This window comes from Syngnathoides biaculeatus, chromosome 4, assembly GCF_019802595.1.
Source record: "Syngnathoides biaculeatus isolate LvHL_M chromosome 4, ASM1980259v1, whole genome shotgun sequence".
Classification (NCBI taxonomy): domain Eukaryota; kingdom Metazoa; phylum Chordata; class Actinopteri; order Syngnathiformes; family Syngnathidae; genus Syngnathoides; species Syngnathoides biaculeatus.
The window spans coordinates 1,876,629-1,898,239 of record NC_084643.1 but is presented as its reverse complement, the minus strand read 5'-3'; the positions used below and the strand labels follow the sequence as shown (position 1 = coordinate 1,898,239).

General features: G+C 42.2%; 1 protein-coding gene across 4 annotated transcripts; it reads left to right on the top strand.

The window, feature by feature from the left end:
• Positions 1–468: 468 nt before the first annotated feature.
• zbtb34 (zinc finger and BTB domain containing 34) lies at positions 469–21,611 on the top strand. Of its 4 annotated transcripts, XM_061816506.1 has the most exons (3): positions 615–688; positions 840–946; positions 19,287–21,611. In XM_061816506.1, the coding sequence occupies exons 2-3, from the start codon at positions 929–931 to the stop codon at positions 20,847–20,849; spliced, it is 1,581 nt and encodes a 526-aa protein (XP_061672490.1). In that variant the 5' UTR covers positions 615–688; positions 840–928; the 3' UTR covers positions 20,850–21,611. The 4 variants fall into 4 exon arrangements, with proteins under 4 accessions (XP_061672488.1, XP_061672490.1, XP_061672489.1 ...); XM_061816504.1 differs by lacking the exon at positions 840–946 and having other exon boundaries at positions 469–688; XM_061816505.1 differs by lacking the exon at positions 615–688 and having other exon boundaries at positions 705–946.

The following is a 21,611-nucleotide window of genomic DNA, read 5'->3' as shown; positions in this document are numbered from 1 at the left end:
CCTTTGTGGCATGTCCACAAAGACTTAAAAGTGTCATACATGAGAGGGTATTTTCATGACTATGTTACTCAGACATAAGATCATTCCAGAGAAACATCATACTGTATCTGCAAAGTACAGTACACAATATTAAGTCGAGAAAGTTAAAAAACTGCAACGACTGCTCTTCAACTTTTCTATGAAGATGGTCCTATTGGAGAATATTTCAATTGTGCGTGTACTTTATTATGTAAACTACTGGTTATTACATGTACTATTACACGCGACAAAAGGCGAAACTTGGAATAGATTAGATATCTTCATAAATACACGGTCGATTGAAGTTCACTCTTACAGTATATGAATTGACACTTTTCTTGTCATTATCACATTCTGAGGTTTCATACAATACACATATCAATGTACAGTACACGGTAAGTGTGGATTTAGTGCACGTTTAATGCACAAATGTCAACGCACGGCTGTGAAAAAGAATTGGCTCGCTTTACCACTAAATCAGCGCGAATGGTGCGCATGTGTGGTCCAGAGCAATGCAGAATTTCACACAACTCCTTGGCATTGTGGAATGAAAGCAGACTTGAGCGGATATTTTGCACGCCAGCGGTGCGGTGAATGAGCCAAGAACATTCGCATGGCCACGTTGGGGATTGAGAACAAACTGGATCCCGACTCGTCTTCGTTTATTATGGTGCGTATGACTTGCATCGCGCGCGGGGAACATTATGTCTCTATACATTGCACTAGCACGGGTGTGCAAGGGAGGGGCTGCTGCAAAAACTCACCGATAGAATGAACGCAAAGAGCCAAAAGAACACTTCCTGTTGATGCAAAAATTGCAGCAGCAACTGTCTGACACATCTGGACTGGAGAGGGGGGGGAGGCCTGGCCGTGGCTGTTCGCGAACTTCAAGGGGAATGGACTACGTTTAATGTCAATCTGCAGCACGGTGAGTCCGCTCGCGTGAAATGTGGCGGCGTGCATCGGTTCGCCATGTCAACGTGGTTTTCTGTGTTACTTGGGTACTTGGGTGCAATCGAGTGTCAGCGATTGCATGCTAATGCTAGCGGCTAGCCACCGCCGTCGGCTAACATGTCTTGAGCGCTAACGAGCGAGCTAGCGGCTTAGCTAGCTCAAATGACAGCAGACCGAGTGCTTGTGTTCGACCCCGAGATAAAAAAAAATGTAGAAAAGCTCGTCAATCTTGCGCTCATTGTGTGGAAGCTGAGCAGACTTTTAAGCTCTTTCGTACTGGCCGCGCGTCGCCAGGTGTGTAAATTGTGTTTGTTTTTTTTTTAACCGAAAGGCTGACTAAATGTTAAGCTAGCTAGCCAACCTGCTAATGGCGTTAGCAAGTGTTCGAATGGTGCCTGGTCGCGGTATGGCACGGCCCTGTGAAGCGATGCAGATGGAATCTGGGCAAACAGTTCAATTTACCAGCGCTTGAGACAAGACGAAATGACTCGTTTGGATTCGAGTTTGCGCTGGCGTTTGCAGCAGCAATGGACCGGCTTCCAATTTCTTTGGCCACTCACACTTTGGATTCGTAATAAATTCCAATTAAAGTTTGCTTCGGCGCACATTTGCATTGCCATTTTGTACAGCCACTCGACGTCCCGCGATTTATGATGTTTAAACGATAGGTTTGACGTGATTAATAAAGTCAAATGTGAACTCCGCTCCCTTTGTAATTCAAAACTGTCTGGGGCAGCAGACCTATTAGGTAATCAGCCTGTGCGACTTGACACGGCAGTTACTCTGTAGTTTACACGACACCCTTTTACCAGCCAAAACCACCGAGATTCCAGTATTTGTCTTTTCATGTTGCTGTACCTGCTATTACAATGGCATGACAGGAAAGACCAAAGTGCAGGGAAGAATCAGGTTAGTGAGTACTGCCGAGTTCACACAGGGCACTTGATTTATTAGTCACCATTTTTTTTCCAGCAAGGTTTTCCGTTGAATTTGCGGTGTTTTGTCATGTTTTTAGGCACTATCATTTCTGCGGACGTTTGCGTGGAGTCCTGGCACATATTTTTTTATTTAAGTTTCTCAAGAATGTTGACACACCCACACAAATGCTTGTGATGTAAAGTTGTGTGAGTCACTTCTGAACTTAATGTACCTGTGCAATGTGATGTACAAAGAAAACTTTTTGGGGGCACAATAAAAATGCTGATAGTATCAGGCTTGTACTTTCTAGCTGTTTTCATAAATCAATCACGTTTTCTCAAAGTTGGCTATTTTTTTCCAAAATTACCAATGTCTGGATGTGTACGGAAGAGATAAAATTACATGATCACTGTCCGCTTTTTGCCCATAGTTTCCTAGGATAGGCTCTAGCAACCCCGCCGCCCACGTGAGGATAAGCGGCTTAGGAAGTGGATGGATGTACCCAACTCCATAGTCAGTCCCATGAAGAATACAAGCAGTTGTTGTCACATGTACAAGAGCAGACAATACTTAATAGAAATTCCTGGAATTGCATTGATCTTATGCCTCTTTGCAGCATCCCTGACCCATTTTCTACTGATGTTTTCGTCATTGTTGGTGTTGTGAAACCTTTGTATCTATTTCTTTGGATTTTGTTTTTCTTCTTCCAAATAATTAAGCAATTAGGGAGGTACTTACACGCGAGCTTTGAATGAAACTCTTATTCATTATGATTAATTTCCTGTTTGGATTGGTTGGTTGTTCCAGGTATTAACACTGTAATCAAACTTGGGTGTGAACCAAAGCAACCGGTTCCAGCGTATACTACAATTTTGTTGTCGGCTGAACTTTTTGAAGTCGCTTGAGCTCAATCCAAACCAACTGGCAAATTAACAATAAGGGTTGTTTCTTGGCAGCATCAAAGTCACATAACTGAAGTAGTCTGGAAACCAGAATAAATTCAACTTACAAAACTTTTTTCTTTTTTTTTTTTTTTTGGTGGGTACATTATGGCCATAAAATGTTCTTTGGGTGTGTCTTCTTTTTTTTCCACAAAGAAGTGGATCCTTTTTCAGTGTTCCACATTATCAACTAAATGCTCTTTTTGTTTGTTTTTTTTTTCTAGGTAGTTAATGCAATATACAAGATTGAATAATCTTCCTTTCCCTGTATCGCAAATTTTTAGGGGATGGATGGCATGTCGTGTGTAAATGTAGAGCTGTGTGTCTTCACTGAATTACAGCTTCGTAGGGGCAACGTGGCGGGCGGGGCTATGTACTGGAAGTGATGCGGCGTAATTAGAAGTAAAAAAACCAAGATTTCCCCTCAGTTTTGAGCATTGAATGCTCTCTTTATAATGTGTTCCTGCTCCATGTGTTTAAATAGAAATTGTTTAAATGTTTGTCATCAGTAAAAAAAAAAAAAAAATTCCATCTGCGCTTCAGTGGCATTTTGAACATTATACATTAGAATTGAGCTCGCCTTTTGAAGAACTGGCCGAGTGAGAGAATCAGAACAGACATAACAGAATACTTTGATGAGTGACTTATGCAGCATTGACAAAGTTGGTGAAGCAAACGGCGGCACCGTGGTGCAGCTGGTAAAGCTTTGGCCTCACAGTTCTGAGGACATGGTGTGGAGTTTGCATGTTCTCCCCGTGCCTGCGTGGGTTTCCTCCGGGCACTCCGGTTTCCTCCCGCATTCCAAAAATATGTAACATTAATTGGACATGCTACATTGCCCCTAGGTGTGATTGTGAGTGGGGCTGTTTGTCTCGATGTGCCCTGCGATTGGCTGGCAACCAGTTCAGGGTGTACCCCGCCTCCTGGCCGTTGACAGCTGCGATAGGCTGCACCACTCCCCGCGACCCTCGTGAGGATAAGCGGTGAAGAAAATGGATGGACGGATGGATGGTAAAGCGAACGTTTGCCTCCACGTCTTGGGCTCAAAGTTACGGCATTTCTGGATTTTAAGTGACTGAGCCGCAGCTCCTACCAAGCCATAAAAAGACATTTAATACTATGAAGCACGGGTACTCAATGCATCGAGCATTGGGAGATTGCATGACATCGCGTGACATAAAAAATATGTCAGCCTATCATCGATTTGATGACATCTGAATATTTCTGACTCCTAGGTTACGTGCATAAACAACAACAGTGCTAAAAGGTCACTGCTGCTGCGCAAAACGACGCTAAGTGGCTCAAAAATAACATGCCACAGAGTGAAGTATTTACATTGTTCACTATGTTGTGTTGTAAAAGATTACTACATGCAGTGATGCAAGGTACAGCAACATACATTAGCATTGACCTGTGTTGGCGGCCCAGAATTTTAGCTCAACTTTAGCTAAAAGTAGATCTTGTAGCAAAAACGTTTGGCACCCCTGCTATGAAGTATGCACACAGTATGTGTTTTACCACAATGCTTAACTATATTCACAATTTGTGTTCTAACTGGTGGATGAAACAAGGAAGCTTGCATTTATTATCACCAGCAATGATCAGCTCGGCAGGATCAAAAGAGCATACTGTAACCTCTAAAACTGGAGTCTCAAATTCAGTTTACCTTGGGGCCTCCAGCCGTTTTGCACTTGCGATTTAAATTACAAGTTAAAAAAATGAAATCCAATCTTCTGAAATGTCAGATTATTTTTTTTTATCATAAAATATGAAAAACAAGGGCACGGTGGCGCAGCTGTAAAGCGTTGGCCTCACAGTTCTGAGGACCTGGGTTCAACCCTAGCCCCGCCTGTATGGAGTTTGCATGTTCTCCCCGGTTTTCTCCAGGCACTCCAGTTTCCTCCCACATCCCAAAAACATGCAACATTAATTGGACACTCTAAAAATCTTTCTCTGCTTGAATCAAGCCTGGTTGATGTCACGCCCCCGAGAGGCATTTACCCCACCACGATTGGTGGATTCGTCAGCTCCGCACTCAACACTAAAAGTGCCATTCATAAAAAACCCAAGGGCTGTACTAACATTAAACTTTCATATGAAGATGGGAGCCACAAAATATCTCTCTTCCTGCCAACGGCCAGCAGGCCGGAAGTTTAAGACCCCTGGTCTAAAAGATCCCCCATCTGTTTTTGCTCTCATCCATGTCACTTTTCAGCTGACATTCCCTCTTTTTTGGCCAGCAGTCTCACACTTGGTAAACTGTGCGTCTGTCACAACAGTTGTCAGGGTTGACAGGCATTCGGTCTTGCTGGATATCGTGGTCGCTTGTCGCCAGGCGCAAGAGTTGCGGGACGGAGGGGATGGAACGGGGCCTAGATGTGGGAAGAAAAAAAAAACATTCAAAGGAACCAGCCGGGGTGACTTGTTGTCCACTCGCATTCTCACCAAAGTCTTGGGAAACATTCTGATGTTTTTTTTTTTCAATGCTGTTCTTGGTCAGTAGTGGTTTTGGCCTTGGAACCTTGCCATGGATGCCATTTTTGTCCTCCAGTCTCTTTCTCATTCTTGAGTCCTGAACACTGACCTTAACTGAAGAATTGTTTACATTTGCATTGCAATGCATCTACCGTAATTTTTTGAGTATAATGCGCCCTGAAGTATAATGCACACCCCCAGAGTTGACCTATAAAAGCAGGAAAACCCTTCTACCAATGTACAATGCGCACCACTAAATTGCCGCTACCCATATGCTAAGAATAGTAGGAATTATCTGTATTTATATGTTGTTAGGTTTGTACTTGTATTATTTTTCCAAAAAACTGTTCGTACAACAATCATTAATAATAATGTGCATGTGCTGATGTTGCGGTAATATCATCTCGAGACACACTTGTCCTGGTCCCTGTAATTGTCAGAACAGAATCCCTCGACCAACTAAAATAAATGCTCAACAATGGCATAACATTTTATTAATACTGTTGATAACACATTTTACAGTCTTAAATAAATATTCAACACTGTTTGGCTTAAACATTTTTTGCATTAAATATTTGTACATAAAACGTTTGTGCATAGTGCAGTTTATCCACTACATTACACATACTTGGCCAAGCCTTCAAAAGAAGCATTATGACTCATCTCCAATCCGAAAAAGATCCATAGTAGCTTTATTTGGTGCATTGCTGTGGAATTCATCATTGATGACTTGAATTTATTTTTTTTAATCCCAAGAGTTTGGGTTGGGTTGCGTAGCGCAACCTCTCCCCCTCCATTCGGCTCCACTCCTTTGGATCTTTCACCATGGCGTCAAGTGGCTATCGAAATAACGTGAGCTCAAACTACATAGAAATGAGCATAATGGGTAAATTTTTTTAAAAAAGCGAGCATTTCAATTGTGTGTGTGCTCTCCCGTTTTTTTAATGTCCCCATGACTCTCCTATTGCATAGTTTGAGCTCATGTTGTTTTGATACCCACCTGAAGCCATTGAGGCTAGCTATCGTTGTTTCGGACTGCTGCGCGACCTCCGGGTTGCCGGCATCAATTGGCACGAGCGATGACACATTTCTTTTAAAAGCAGCTGCACAACTTGCCATTGTAGTTGACATTTTTTTGTCTTTTTAACCAAACTCATGGGAATTCATTTCTGATCTTTGGTGCAGTAGCAACAAGCATGCTACGCTAACAATCATAAAATGCAAAATCCCGGAGGAGCTCTGAGAGCTCAGGTTGGGGGCGCTCATTACCATGATCTATATAAATGTGTAACATAAGACATCGAATACCATATTGAAATGTGATTGTATTTTTTAGATTTCATCCATGCCTAAATATAATGCGCTCTATTAACGTTTTGAAAATATTTTGGGGGAAAAATGTTCACATTATTTTCGAGAAATTACACTAATCAATGTTCTCAACCCTTTCTTTTGGATGGCATATTCATAAATTCTTAATCACAAATCTCAGGCAGGAATTATTTGAGCGTACACGCGGAGGTCTGGGGTTTTACTTGTGGCAGCACTTTCACTCAATAGTCAGTACTCGTTCCTTTGTTTTTAGTTTTCTTGCGAAAAATTTCTTGACCCATTTTGGTTCACTCTGATATTTTAACATGAAAAGAAACAAAACCAGGGGGGAAACTTACAAATTCCACAAGTATATTAACTGGTCTGGTAGAAATGTCAAAACTTTAGGTGTGAAAGGAACATTTGATAAATATTAATCCATTTGAGAATGTGAGTGTAATGCTACAACAGAGAGAAAAATTTGACTACATCAGCTGAATTTTATTTGGAGATGAGTCCCTTTCGTTGTTGCCGGGCTGGACTGTTTAACACGTTTGAATGCAATTGTTTAATTCTCAACACCACCACATTCTCAACCACAGAATGAACTGAACAATTAATTTAGTTTTTGCGTCCCAGAAAAGGCTGTCACTTTATTAAATGACACAGTTGTGACAATGTGAGCCATTTGGATCTCTTCTGAAAGACAAGGATAGTGTTTTACTGAGTTCACTGTTACAGCTCCGATGTGGCTCATTTGTGAATCTATGTGTGAATGAAATGTTCATTTTAAAGTTTAATGACAAACTGTAATTTGTGAGTGATTATTGAGGTTCCCAGTTATTTACATGAATCCCAGAGCATCAATTATGAGCCTGTTGTGAGTTTGGATCGGGGGGCACAAGCTGGACTTTGTGAATGCGGTAATGTGGTGGTAACGAATTTTCTGTTAAATTCCAAAACACGCCCATTTGATCGCTTCAGGGAGCCTTAGCCTTAAATAACGCAGAGTTCCCGACAAGAACTTATTTGTGCAGTCATGGATCAACTTTACTGCATAACGTACAACTGTGTTACATTACGGGAATTTTTAGCTTTGATAAAGCACTTATGCTACTGTTCATAAGAGTTTTTTTTTTTTTTTTTTTTTTTTTTTTGAGGAAGGGGGGCGTCTGCAGTTTCTTCCCGTTTATTTTACCCAAATTCCCAAAACATGCATTATACCTTTGACTGCTAAGTTGTCGATAGGTGTGAAGGACTGTCTGTATGAAACTTTAATTTAGTGGAATCTAGTCCAACCTTTCATCTAAAGTCAGCTGGAATAGGCTCAAACAGACACATGTAATTAGACGGGGATACAAATTATAGCGCTAACTAACTTTCTTTCGGCCTGTCCCGTTAGAGGTCGCCACAGTGTGTCATCTCAGATGAACGCTCATATTTGTTTGGCACAGTTTTTACGCCGGATGCACTTCCTGACGCAACCCCAGTGAGAAACAAACTCACGACCCCTGGTGTACCAAGCCAATGCTCTAACCACTGAGCTATGGGGCCCCCAGGGGACACAAAGTATAGTCCGATGCTTTATCTATGTTTTATATTTTTATTTTGCTCACTTTGGGGCAATTTCCAATCTCAAAGATCAGTTCGGGACACCACTCCACTTCCCTCCCCCCGTGTTAAGAAACATCCATCCATTTTCATTTCCTCACAAGGGTCGGAGATTCTGACTGAACTGAAACGGGAAAGGTTTCGTCTGATTTGACTTGACTGTGAGACAAAAATGGACTGTGTTTGTAAACTTCTGGCTTCAACTGTACACGTCACATCCAAAAGTAAAACAGAGCTGCAATGTTGGCACAGATTAGCGTTAGCTAACACTGTTGCCGACCTCGCTTTTAATGACAATGTTGGGCGAAGTTATTGGCGTAGACACTGATGTGTGTTTGGCGTTGCCATGCGGCACATCGCTTCAGGAAATGACGTGTTTTTCGGCAGCTTGGTGATTGAAATGCGGCGTTCACAAGTGTTGAATCTGGGTGCGTTAAATATGGCAAAATCATCAGTGAGGACTTCACACAGTCAACAGAGCTGCTTTGATATTTCCTGGATTCACAGATTGTTAGATAATGTTGAATTCATAAATGTGACACTTACTTGATGTCTTTTCATGTTGTAGGTTGGGTGTAAAAATACTGAGAAAAAAAAAAACCACGTCTAGAATTCTTGATCTTTGGGCTGATTAATAGCAATATACATAATGCACAGCTTTTAAAATGGTGAAAATGCTTAGTGTGTCCTTTTAAAGTCCAGTTAAGTCGGAACTTAATTGGTGTACAGCCATAAAATTTCCCCATCAAAGGAAATCTCGCCAGGCCACTGTACTGATCTTTTACTATATTTTGAGGATTAAAATTAAAATAAATCTTTTTGCAGGGAAAGATTAAATGCTTCACTGATGTCGAAGTTATTACCCAGTCTTCCTTGTGCTGAAATATCAAGTATTCTCAAATAATGCTTCTTGTTGTGTACTGCAATGATTCACAAACAGTGTGCCGGGGTACATCAGTGTGCCGTAAGCGCTCTTCAGGTGTGCCATGGGAAGTTATCTAATTTTATGTAATTGCTAAAAAAAAAAAAAAAAAAACATTTATTTCCAAGAAATAATGTATCTTTATTCATCTATTTATGCCAGTGAGGCACAATGACAGACAGAACAAAAAAATCCTCTTCTATTAGATGGCAGGAAGTACGTACAGTAATTAATCGATCCAGTTTTGGTGACATTTACTTTTGTTTGTGTGCTGTGGGATTTTTCAATTGTAAAATATGTGCCTTGGCTCTATAAAGGTTGGAAATCACTGGTGTACTGCACTAACACTAATAATTTAGGATGTATATTACCAGTTTTACTGAAGCAAGTGGAAACTTCTGCTCGTACTGATGCCATGTAACATGTTTTGACATGTACAAGACTTTGTTCTCATCTGTAGTTCGATGTACCAAAGCAGTGTCTTGGATCAGATACTTGACACTTCCAGTTTTATGATTGGACCAAAGGTTGGTCAGTAATAAACATTATTCTTAAAGTTGCTTGCAAGTGAGTCTGTGTTCATGATATGTGTGACACGTTCACTTCGATAATGCTGTTTACCGAAAAACCCTTGTTAAAGTATATGATACTATTTCTGTTGCCTCAGGTTTGAGGTAAACATTGTAAAATGTATATTGTGGCAGTTATCGCCTTCTTTTGCACCCATGCTGACACGTACCGAATCATTTAGTATTACAGGCTGTAAAAGTTTGTACCCTGTCTCAAATTGATAGAATTCTATGATGTACAAGTGGGTATAACCTGATCCTCTATGGTGAAAAGTCCATTTAAACAAAAGTGCATGTGTGCACAGTAAAACTGCAAATGTTGGCGAATAATCAATTAATTTGACTTTAGGGGGGTCAAAATTATTTTTTTCTTAATGACTTATGTAGATCACTACATGGAGACTAATGGGCTTCAAATCGCAATCCTCTGTCAATGTCTGTCTTTCCTCATCAGGTGCTTAGGTGAGAACTTGAGGTTGAATGGATTAGACAAAGTATTTGCAATCCACACGTACTGACCATGACTCAGTCTGCAGTATTATCCATCTGAATTGCAGCAAGGGGTTGGGAAAGAGTTGCAGCAGTGGGAGGGATGGGAGAATTGCATGTGAAATTGGCAGTTGATGAGCTGATATACAATCCAAATTCCAATGAAGTCGCAACGTTGTATTAAAAAGACAACATCCATTCATTTTCTTAGCCGCTTATCCTCACGGGAGTCCTGGAGCCTATGCCAACTCTCATCAGGCAGTAGGCAGGGTACACCCTGAACTGGTTGCCAGCCAGTCGGAGGGCACATAGAGACAGACAACAATCACACTCTCAATCACACCGAGGGACAATTTAGTGTCCAATAATGCATGTTTTTGAGATGTGGGAGGAAAGCAAAGTGCCTGTAGAAAAGCCACGCAGTCACAGGGAGAACATCCAAACTCCACAAAGGCAGGGCCGGGATTTGAACCCAGGTCCACTGTGCCATAGCAAATAATCATTAACTTTGAATTTTATGGCTGAACAAAAAAAGATGCAACATGCTTATGTTTACCACTAATTTACATCACCTTTTCTTGGAGCAACATTCAATAAATGTTTGGAAAGTGAGGACACCAGAGTCTAAAAAAAAATATGGTTACGATTTCCTATATTTCAGAACAAGTGTTAGTTTTTATTTTTTTATTTTTTTGCAAAATATTTTTATTCTGTCTCCAGCACACGGTGCCGCCATTTTCTCGTCAATTCTCATTAATTCACACTCTCTTGTGTTTAACGAGATCAAAATTCATGAAGGTTGTCATGCATTGTGAAACACCAGAATATTAGCAGAGATGATAAATAAATTTGATTTTGTCACAAACGAGGCGGCGGGTTGGAATCAAATGTAGGAACCTGAGATGTAAGCGTGGATTTTATGTAGGATTATTGCCAGGCAGGGGTCATACATGGGAAAGCAATCCAACAGGGTGACAGTACAAAAATCACAAGGTAAAAAAAAGGCTTGGTCCCAAAAACATGACACAATGTCAAAAGTTGGACATGGCAAAACATAACTTGACTTGATATGGCTCAGTAACTCTATGACATGGGATGCGGCAGTTACGCTAGCTGACCCTCGTGAACACACATGCATATACGTACACACAACAATCTGGAAACAAGTGGCACGAAAAACAAGACTTAAATACACAACGTAATAAGCGTGCCACATCCACGCCACCGCGGCTGCTGTCAAACACCCGACTTAACTCTGTGCTTCCGTAACAGTGCGCGAATGCGCACGTGGCCATGGAGAACCACGCCCTGACGTATTTATCATGTGTTGTAAAAATGTTAGTCAGCAGGAATTTTTAGGGTCAGTTCAGCAATCGGAAACACAAGCTTTTTTTGTTTGTTTTGTTTTTGTTGAAACTTTGTAGGTGTAATTAATTCCCATTCTTGCTCGATGTACGACTTCAGCTGTTATATAGTCCGCGGTCTCCATTGTTGGATTTTAGGCTTCATAATTAGTGATGAAAGTCTTCTGGATTTTCCCGGAATTCCGTATTTTCACATTTTCATGAAAATTCCTCCGGGAAATTGAGGAAAAATTGCCTACAATTAATCCGGATATTAGTTGACAACATTGAACGAACACGCATTTCAGTTCGTTGTTTTGCTTTCACGAGCGTAGCCATGTTGAGGCACTAACGCTAGTAACAGTAACGCCCCTCCCCTCTCATTCTCATGACCTCGCCATATGTCGGAGATTTCGAAATTTCGGCGAGAACGGAAGCCACAAAAAGGCAGATTAATCGTTGAATGTCGTTTTTTGTAAACTAGTTAGTGCGTGATCGGCCCGGTACGGCCCCACCGCAATGTTCAAACAGGTACACAGGCAAGCTGACCTACGTGCAATAGACGCGAGCGTTAGGAACACGTTCAAGTGGTCATGGCTTGAGAATTTTTTTGTCCGACTACATTAGAAAGGTCGACAAACCTGGCAAGTCAGTTAAAATGACACACATATATATATTAAAGGCTAGATCTCTATCTAAGATAGTGAGCAATTTTGTCGAGTGTATTAGTACAATGCGACGTAACAAGTTTGAGACTTAAACGTTAATAATAATTACTCCAGATCAACTTCTTTAACATGTTTTCCTGTATGGTGTAGAAATTCTAAGATATATTTTCGTGCATGTGCTATATCTATACTATAATATGTATAATGTGGGGGAAAGGACAATTTTAGATGTGTTTTTACTGAATAGTTCATTTAATTCATTTGCCTTGAGATAAGATGGCATATTTTAATGACAAATGTGATTTTTGTGCGATCCAGTGATAGGAGGATGGGGGGCAAAAAAAATCTGGACTTGGACCTTGGGGAACGTCTGCCCAATTTTTTTTTTTTTTTTTGGGTCAGAACTTCAAAACTTTACTTTCAATTTTTGTCAGAATTTTGTTCAGATATCGCCAGAATGCACCACAGCCATCCATTTTTTTCAAAAATTTTCCAGGGGGGCATGCACCTGGACCCCCCCTAGCAGGACCTCGCACCTTTGATGCTCGCATTTATATTTTCAGGAATTTTCAGCAAAGTCCGCTTCCATCTCAACATAATGCACCACAGATTTTCAAATGGGTGACAGGAATGGACTGCAGCCAGGCCAGTATAATACCGACACACTTTTTTAACACGGACACAATGTGGTTTGACATTGTCTCGCTGAAGTAAGCTGGGGCAAAAAAGATGTAAATTGTATGGCAGCATATGTTTCTCTTAAACCTTTATGTACCTTTCAGCGTTAATAGTGCCTTGACAGATGTGCAAGTTACCTACGCCATTGGCACAAACACAGCCCCTTACCAACACAGATGCTGGCTTTTGAACTTTGCTCCCATAACAATCCACATTTTATTTTTTTTCTCCGTCTTTTGCTCAGAGGACACCATGTCCACAGTTTCCAGCAATTTGAAATGTGGACTCATCAGACCACAGAAAGCTTCTCCACTTTGCATCAGTGCATCTTTGATGAGCTCGGGCCCAGAGAAGCAGGCGGTGTTTCTAGATCTCCTTGATAAGTGGCTTTTGCTTTGCATAGTAGTTTTAAGTTGCACTTAGGGATCTTGCGCCGAAGTGTATTTTCTGACATTGGTTTTCTGAAGTTTTCCTGAGCCCATGTAGTGATATCCTTTACATATTGATGTCAGTTTTTGATGCAGTGCCGCCCGAAGGAATGTCACAGCATTCAATGTTGGTTTTCGGCTTTGCAGTGTACATGAGTGATTTTTCCAGATTCACCAATGCTTTTGATGAAGTTATGGATTGTAGATGATGAAATCCCTAAATTCCTTGGAATTCTACATTGAGGAACATTGTCCTTAAAGCGCCACTGTCATGAAATGCATGATTTTTGGTATGTTATTAATGGAAAAAAAACGACAGCGACATGGACTCATGCGTTTTTTTTCACCACAAAACATGATTTTGACGTATACAGCTTTTTGTAACTCCTGCCATGAAAAGGGATTTGTTTTCGAGAAAAAGCAGGAAGTGAGGTACATGGCAGGACCGCCCTCAAGTGGACTCGTTTGTTTATATTAGTTTTACCTACGGGAAGGTAGCTCGTTGTTCCTTTGTGTTCGCCAAAATGCTGGCTCGTTGCATTGCTGGACATTGCTTGAACACTCTGGAGGATGGATTTACCCTTCACAAGTTTGCAAGAGACCTGGTTCGTCGTGAAAAATGGATTGCACGGGTGCAATGGACAAGAGCTTCGTGGGTTCCAAATGCCACCTGGAAGCTCGCTCGCGGCCACCGCCGGTGCTTGTGGCCCGCCTTCGCTGGGGGCGGAGGCCTTTATGTCGATTAAAAATCTTCTCAAAACACTTTTAAATGAGAGAGGATTTAACATCACATTGTCAAAATAGGGTACATATTACATGACCTATTGACACACTGTTCATGCAAAGCACTGGATTTCCCCTTTAAACTATTTGAACATTTTCTCACACATTTGTTCATAAAGAGGTGAACGTCGACCCATCTTAGCTTTTGAATGACTGAGCAATGCAAGGATGCTCCTATTCTACCCAATCACGGAAGCCACATGTGCCCAATTAGCCTGTTCACCTGTGGGATATTCCAAACAGGTGTTTGATGGGCATTCCTCAACTTTATCAGTTTTTTTGGGCCGCCTGCCTCAACTTTTTTGGAACGTGTCGCAGCCATAAAATTTCAAGTTCATGATTATTTTCTAAAACCAATCAAGTTTGAACCTTAAATATCTTGTCTTTGAATTAAATATAGGTTGAACATGAATTGCAAGTAATTCTGTTTTTATTCAACACAACGTCCCAACTTCATTGGAATTGGGCTTGAATAAAATGCTAGAATGCTTGAATTGATATAACTAGCCTCAGAAAATTCAGCTAGAAATCTGCAGACTGAATTCACCAAACTGCTTCAACCGTGACATCAACTAGCCACTCAGCACGCAGAGTGCTTGTAGCAACAGACGATTGCACTGAACTGAATTAGTTCCTCTTTTTCTGAGTGCGCGGCTCTGGTAAGTGAGGGAGGACCGGCATAACAATTGAATTGTGTGGAAGTCATGCCTGGTTATTGAAAGGCGGCTCCTATGTTATTCTGTTCATGTGACCCGTGTTTAATAAACAGTCAGTCCGTTGGCTCGTTGGTGACATTTTCTCTGACGGTGTGACTTTAGACGGCCAACACTTGGGACTCTCCACCAGGAAAGGGACAAAAGCCAGCCTCAAAGAGGGGTTTGAACAACTTTGCAGCCCTCACTATGAAAGTAGGAGAGGCAGGAATTATCTGAGCGTACACGCGGAGGTCTGTGAATTTTTATTTTTATTTTTTTCCCAAATAGTGTCGCTCAAATTCCCATAATGCAGAATATGCTGTTGATGTAGTCCCACAACAAAGGCGGGTTTGTGCAAGCGTTATTTGTTGCAATGGGAAGCACTCCAAGTTATGGATGTTTTTTTCTGACTGAAAATAGCATCACATGACAATGAGGGAACCTTTCATCTTGTGTTTCAATGCAACTTTCCCAATTCATATTGATCGAAGATGGATTTTAGATTGGATGAAAAACGACTCATACCCCTAAACAAAAATGTCACAGAAACCTGATAAACAGGTTCATTGTTCTTTCTGTCATTTAGTGGAATATCTTTTGAATTGTTCTGAGTGCCATTAATGTTCGTTGACTCGCGCAATCGACATATTGGTCACATCCAAGCGACGAGATGGATGAAAGGCTGTTTTGTTTTGTTTTGTTTTGTGTTTTTGTTTTTATTTTTGGGACCAAAACTGCCTCAGCGATTGACTTGGTCGATCGCAATTGACGGATTGGGCACCACTGATGTATAGTGAGAAGAGCTACAGAGAGAGGATACAACCTTTTGGTGCCCCGGTGCTGATAGAGTGTGTGGATGAGGTGTTGTCCCCCATCGCCACGACTGCCGTAAATAGGAGGCCGGCTTGCTAGAACGCGCCTTTATGTGCGTGCGGTCAACGTATTGGCCACACCTGAATCAAGCGATGAGGTGTATGATAGTCTGTTTTTTTTTTTTTGTTTTTTTTTTGGGCATCCCCAAACACGATCAACCAAAACTGCCTCGCGATCGACACATTGAGCATCCCTGGTGTAACTGAATTTCCTTTTACGTGGCTCATGATGTTGACGACTTTCGACTTAAATGCGCTCGCAGTACGTGAAGCAGCTCTGAACATGCGCTTTTGGCATCACTTCCGAACATGCTCAGTACGGTTAACTTGCAATTCCTGTTTCCGTGTGAAAACTAATTGTTTAGGAGCAGGCTTGTTTAGTTAACGTTTATGAAATAATACGTAAATTAATGTCAAGACTACACAAAATAAGCGACGTCTTTCAATATCTATTTTTTTCTACTCATAAATTTTACGCGCGTGATTTTTCGCGCTCGACTGTGCAGATTTGCGAGGATGCGCGATCACGCTCGTCAAATCACAGTGACTGGAAATGGCTTACAGTTCCAGAACGCGACTCAAAAAGCGAGCTGCAATGTCTGCTGGGAGCCAAATCTCGGTGGAGCACACGGCAGTGGAACATAAGTCTTTGCTGGTGCTTATCAGGATTTCACAGTTTTCTGTTTGTAATCTTAGTTTGTGCCATAAAATTAGTTATAGTTATTGTAAAATGAATAGAATTAGGTCCAGTCATGACATATTTTTCAGTCATGGAATCCATTCTGTGTACAGATTTGAAATATAACTCTTGTCCTTCTTCCAAGTGTGATGGATGTTTTCCTGTTTTCAACAGGATTATTAATTGATATTGTCTGCATTCTCTAAGTACTCAAGCTTGTGAAGTATTTTTAAATATCTTATTGAAAATCACATTATGCGAACTGTGATGAAATATTCGGAATTGGGTCGTAGTCCACATTCGGCACCGTGGGGTTCTGTTGTACAGTTCACCAACAGAAGAAACCTTGATTTTCCTTTCAGAATTGGTATTTTCTCTGGCATTCCAGAACACTTTCCGCGAAACAAATGTCATTACAATTCAATTTCAATCGATCCACTTTTAAGTTTACAGCTTTGCAAAATTTAATATGTACTAATGGAAGTCGAGAAGAGTCTTAAATTAAATTTTCATATTAACAACTGCTCAATTACATCATCCAAATTCTGAAAACTGTTGTTGCAATTATTGGGAAACATGAAATGGCAACTTTTCAAAGGAGGTGTCATCTTTTATATGGAGCACTGCGCAGCATATCATAGGCCATCATTGTATAATATATGCAAAGTTGTTGTTGCGACTTTCAGCTTGTCTCATCGAGGTTTGCCACAGAAAATCACTCACATGATTTGTTTGGCACAATTTTAATGTTGGAGGACTCAACGTGTTAAAACATTTTGTCACATGTACTGTGCACAGACAGGCATGATAGTCTTAACTTTTGATCTCAACCTATGTGGACATATTGTTCCTTTGTCAACCTAAACAATGTTGCCAGACCCGTTCTGGCTTATTTTAGTCAGCCCGCCCGTACACCGAGCAACCATACCCAAATGTTACTCTGGCTGCCATCCCGATTCCAATTCACAAGCAACAGCAAAAATGTTATAGCCAATGAAAATCAAAGGTTAAATGACATGATCTTGAAACCACACCCCTCCCCAAAAAGACCTCACTGTACCTGTACTTTGGGAGGGGGATTTAATGTATGTGAGCTTTTTTGCTGCTGCTTTTGTGAGGAGGATAAACTCTTGCGAAGTGAACAATTATTTAGGATTCAAAAGAGAGTTGTCAATATCAGTGTTTCCTCGGGGTTATTTAAAGCCCAAAAAGTATTCATTTTTTCCATGTATGTATGCTAGCTACCTCACAATCGCAACGAAGGGGCGTAGAGCATATCAGCAGTTCTCAAAGTGTGGTTACGAGTGCCACTAAGTGTGACACGAGCTTCCCCTCAGTGGCATGTGAAAGTATCGCTAAGTTCAGTTTTTTATGTACATTACATTTTAGTTTATTCATTGTTGAAGTACCCCCCACCCCCTCGCTGTACTTACGTAAGCCCAATATTACTATTCAAACTATACAAATATTGGTCATAACTCGTAGTTGGACGGTAAAGTTTTTTTGTGGTGGTACTCGGTGCAAAGAGTTTGAGAAACCTTGCTGTATTTAACTGTTAACTGAAGAAAGAGCTAGAACATTTAACCCCTTTTTCTTATGAAGAGTATATCATCCATCTAATTAATGGGCATTGCAATTTTTTTGGGGGTGGGGGATCAAATGCCTTGTGGGCTTGTGGGCACTGTCTTCCTGTTTGCAGGTTTCGTAGTGATGATTTGGTGGTTGGTTGGTGGCAGGTGAGACTTGATTCCTCTTGAACCATGATGTTCGCAGATGATATTGTAATCTGCAGGTGGAGGAACAATTAGAAAGATGGAGGCACGCACTGGAAAGGAGAGGAATGAAGATTAGCCGAAGTAAAACAGAATATATGTGCGTGAATGAGAGGGGTGGTGGGGGAAAAGTGAACCTACAGGGAGAAGAGATGGCGAGGGTGGATGACTTCAAATACTTGGGGTCAACAATACAGAGCAATGGAGAGTGTGGTAAGGAAGTGAAGAAACTGGTCCAAGCAGGGTGGAACAGTTGGGGGAATGTGTCTGGTGTTCTATGTGACAGAAGAGTCTCCGCTAGGAGGAAGGGTAAAGTTTATAAAACAGTGGTGAGGCCAGCCATGATGAACCGATTAGAGATGGTGGCTCTGAAGAAACAACAGGTGGCAGAAATGAAGATGTTGAGGTTCTCGCACGGAGTGAGCAGGTTAGATAAGATTAGAAATGAGTTCATTAGAGGAACAGCCAAAGTTGGATGTTTTGGAGACAAGGTTTGAGAGTCCAGACTTCGATGGTTTGGATATGTCCAGAGGCGCGAGAGTGAGTATATTGGTTGAAAGGTGCTGAGGATGGAGCTGTCAGGCAAAAGAGCGAGAGGAAGACCAAAGGTAAGGGAGGACATGAAGACTGTGGGTGTTAGAGAGGAAGATCCACGAGATAGGCTTCGATGGAAAAAGATGACACGCTGTGGTGACTCCCTAATTGGGACAAGCCAAAAGGAACAGAAGAAGAAGAAGTAGTGTTGATTTGGACAGTCTTTTTTTTTTTTTTTTTTTTTTATTGCGCATGCGTTTTGCACCATTTTCTTTCAGGATTTTATGGACATCATTAAATTTATCCTCCCTCTGTGGTGGAATTCTAAAAAATACACAAATAGCCAAAGAAAAAGCAAGATGTCATGAATTTTGATCATTTTGGGGGGTGCATCTTTGAAGGTCTGATGTACCTAAAACTTGACTTAAAACTTATTTATGCAACTGTTGTGTAATGTCACAGGAAATTAAAGGCTCCTCTGTTCTGGGGGGGGATGACCGCTTTATCCTTTGCAGCATAATGTACACATCGCATATCGGAATAGTTTGAATTACATACGAATCAGATGCCCTTTTGTATTTCTCCGCTAAATCTTTTTGTCTCCCCCCCCCCCCCCCCCCCCTCAGGTGGTTGACAAACTGGAGAAACATATTCAAGAAATGGACGACGGCAGCTACATCGAGTTTGATGTGCCGGAGTTCAGCAACACCGTCCTGACTCAGCTCAATGAGTTGCGACTGCAGGGCAAGTTATGTGACATCATCGTTCACATTCAGGGTCAGCCGTTTCGCGCCCACAAGGCCGTCCTGGCAGCGAGCTCCCCTTACTTTCGAGACCACTCGGCTCTCAGCACCATGAGTGGCCTTTCAATCTCAGTCATCAAAAGCCCTGAGGTGTTTGAGCAGCTTCTGGCGTTCTGCTACACAGGTCACATGTCCCTGCAGCTCAAGGACATCATCAGTTTCCTCACCGCTGCCAGCTTTCTGCAAATGCAGGTCATTATTGACAAGTGTACGCAGATCCTTGAGAGCATCCACTCCAAAATAAGCCTCCCAGTTAATACCTGCAGCCCAGAGAAGGATGATTCGCAGAGCAGTCGCAACGGGGTCAACGACAGCAACCTCTTTGTCAACCCGACGCAGATCTCCCCCCCTTACTACTCCCGTCACAGTCACGCCGCCCACGAAGCACGCTTGGACCTGGGAGGAAAGGGCCTGGGTCGTGGGCGCCTGCATCAAGAGGAAGGCCAGTCCGATCGCGGGAGCACCGATAGCGTGTCAGAGCATGACGTTCCCATGGAAGGAGAAATGGAGCAAGTGGAGCTCATTGGGAAAGACGGGCAAGTGACAGACGTGCACGTGAAAGTGGAGAAAACCGAGAGGCCGACCTACTCCGACAGTTCCTCGGCCGGCGATGACGGCTACCACACCGAGTTGGTGGACGGAGAGCAAGTTCTGGCGGTCAGCGTGGGTTCTTACGGTCCAGTTATCCAGTCTGCTGCCTATTCCTACTCAGGGCTGTCTTCCCCGTGCTTTGTGAACCTCAGCAGCTCCAGTCCATCCCGTTCCATCCTCAGCGGGTTCAGAGGCGGTCGCGCCAGAGCGAAGCGCCCCCTGGCCATCCCGGCAGCGGTACTGAGTCACATCAAGCAAGGGGCGGACGACGGCGAGCCATCCGTGGGTCCCGCCGTCTTAGAGAACGACGTCCGAGAGCGTAGCCTGAGGAGTCAGTGGTACCCGTACAACGAACGGCTCATTTGCGTCTACTGCGGAAAGACCTTCAATCAGAAAGGGAGCCTCGACCGTCACATGCGCCTCCATATGGGCATCACGCCCTTTGTTTGTAAATTCTGCGGCAAGAAGTATACGAGGAAAGACCAGTTGGAGTACCACATCCGCGGCCACACGGACAACAAGCCCTTCCACTGCCAGATCTGTGGAAAATGCTTCCCGTTTCAGGGCACCCTTAATCAGCACCTGAGGAAGAAGCACATGGGAGCGTCCGAGGGCAGCAATCACATGGACTCCCCGGAGCGGACGGAGGGAAGCTCGGGTCCGAAGGACCAGGAGGATACCGCCGAGGGGATAGCCTACGAGGCCCAATATGCAGAAGAGGCGCCTGCCGCCGATATGGAGGAGAGTTCCAAATGCAGTCCGCAAGAGGCTCAGGCGTCCAGATGTGATTATTAGGTTCTGCTTCAGGTTAAAGAAGCTTTAAGAAATGTTAATTTCAAATCGACTTAAGGACTTTTTCAGCTCCCTCTGCTCTTGACGTTTCTTACTTTTAAGGGGTGCTGCCGATTTTTGTGAACGCTAGGTGTCAAATGCAGAGTAAAGCGAGTTACTTCGGGAGCTGCGTACGTCGTACTATTTTTGCCGAGGCCCCATTTATCTAAGCCCTCGCCCCCACCCCCAGGATGATTTTCTCTTTATATCTTTCCATGTTTTTAAAAACATATTTACAGAGTTATATAGGCATGTTGCAATAATTGAAAATGTGAAAGCTCTGGTAAGATGCTTGTCATATCACCTTTTTACCTGACCTGTTTTTGCACATACGGCCACAGGAGGTCACTCACTCACTCACTAGGAATGATCTTTTTTTTTTTTCCCTTTCTTTTGTTTTTTTTTTTTTTTTTGTTTTGTTTTAACTGCAAAGCTTTTTGTGATATATCCGTTCAATACCTCATGATACAACAACACACTCATCACAGTATTCTCACTTCAATGGAACTTACTTGGTTCTACCTCATAGCCAATAAACCTACCGGGCACAGACAAGTTCACTGTTAGAAATCAATTTTAGGGTGTATGTACGATATTTTTGCCAAACCGCGTGTAAAGAATATTCTCTTGCTATAAAGCCTTCGCAGACAGGGTCAAATACTCCTTGTCGATTGTATTGGTTAGACTAACGAAAAGATTTGCTAAAGCGTGTACATTTAGTCTGTA

Coding starts and splice junctions, on each gene's coding strand:
- zbtb34 (XM_061816503.1), top strand. CDS start 1,135: ATGACAGCAGACCGAGTGCTTGTGTTCGACCCCGAGATAAAAAAAAAT. Junction 1,267..19,286: donor TACTGGCCGCGCGTCGCCAG/GTGTGTAAATTG, acceptor CCCCCCCCTCAG/GTGGTTGACAAACTGGAGAA.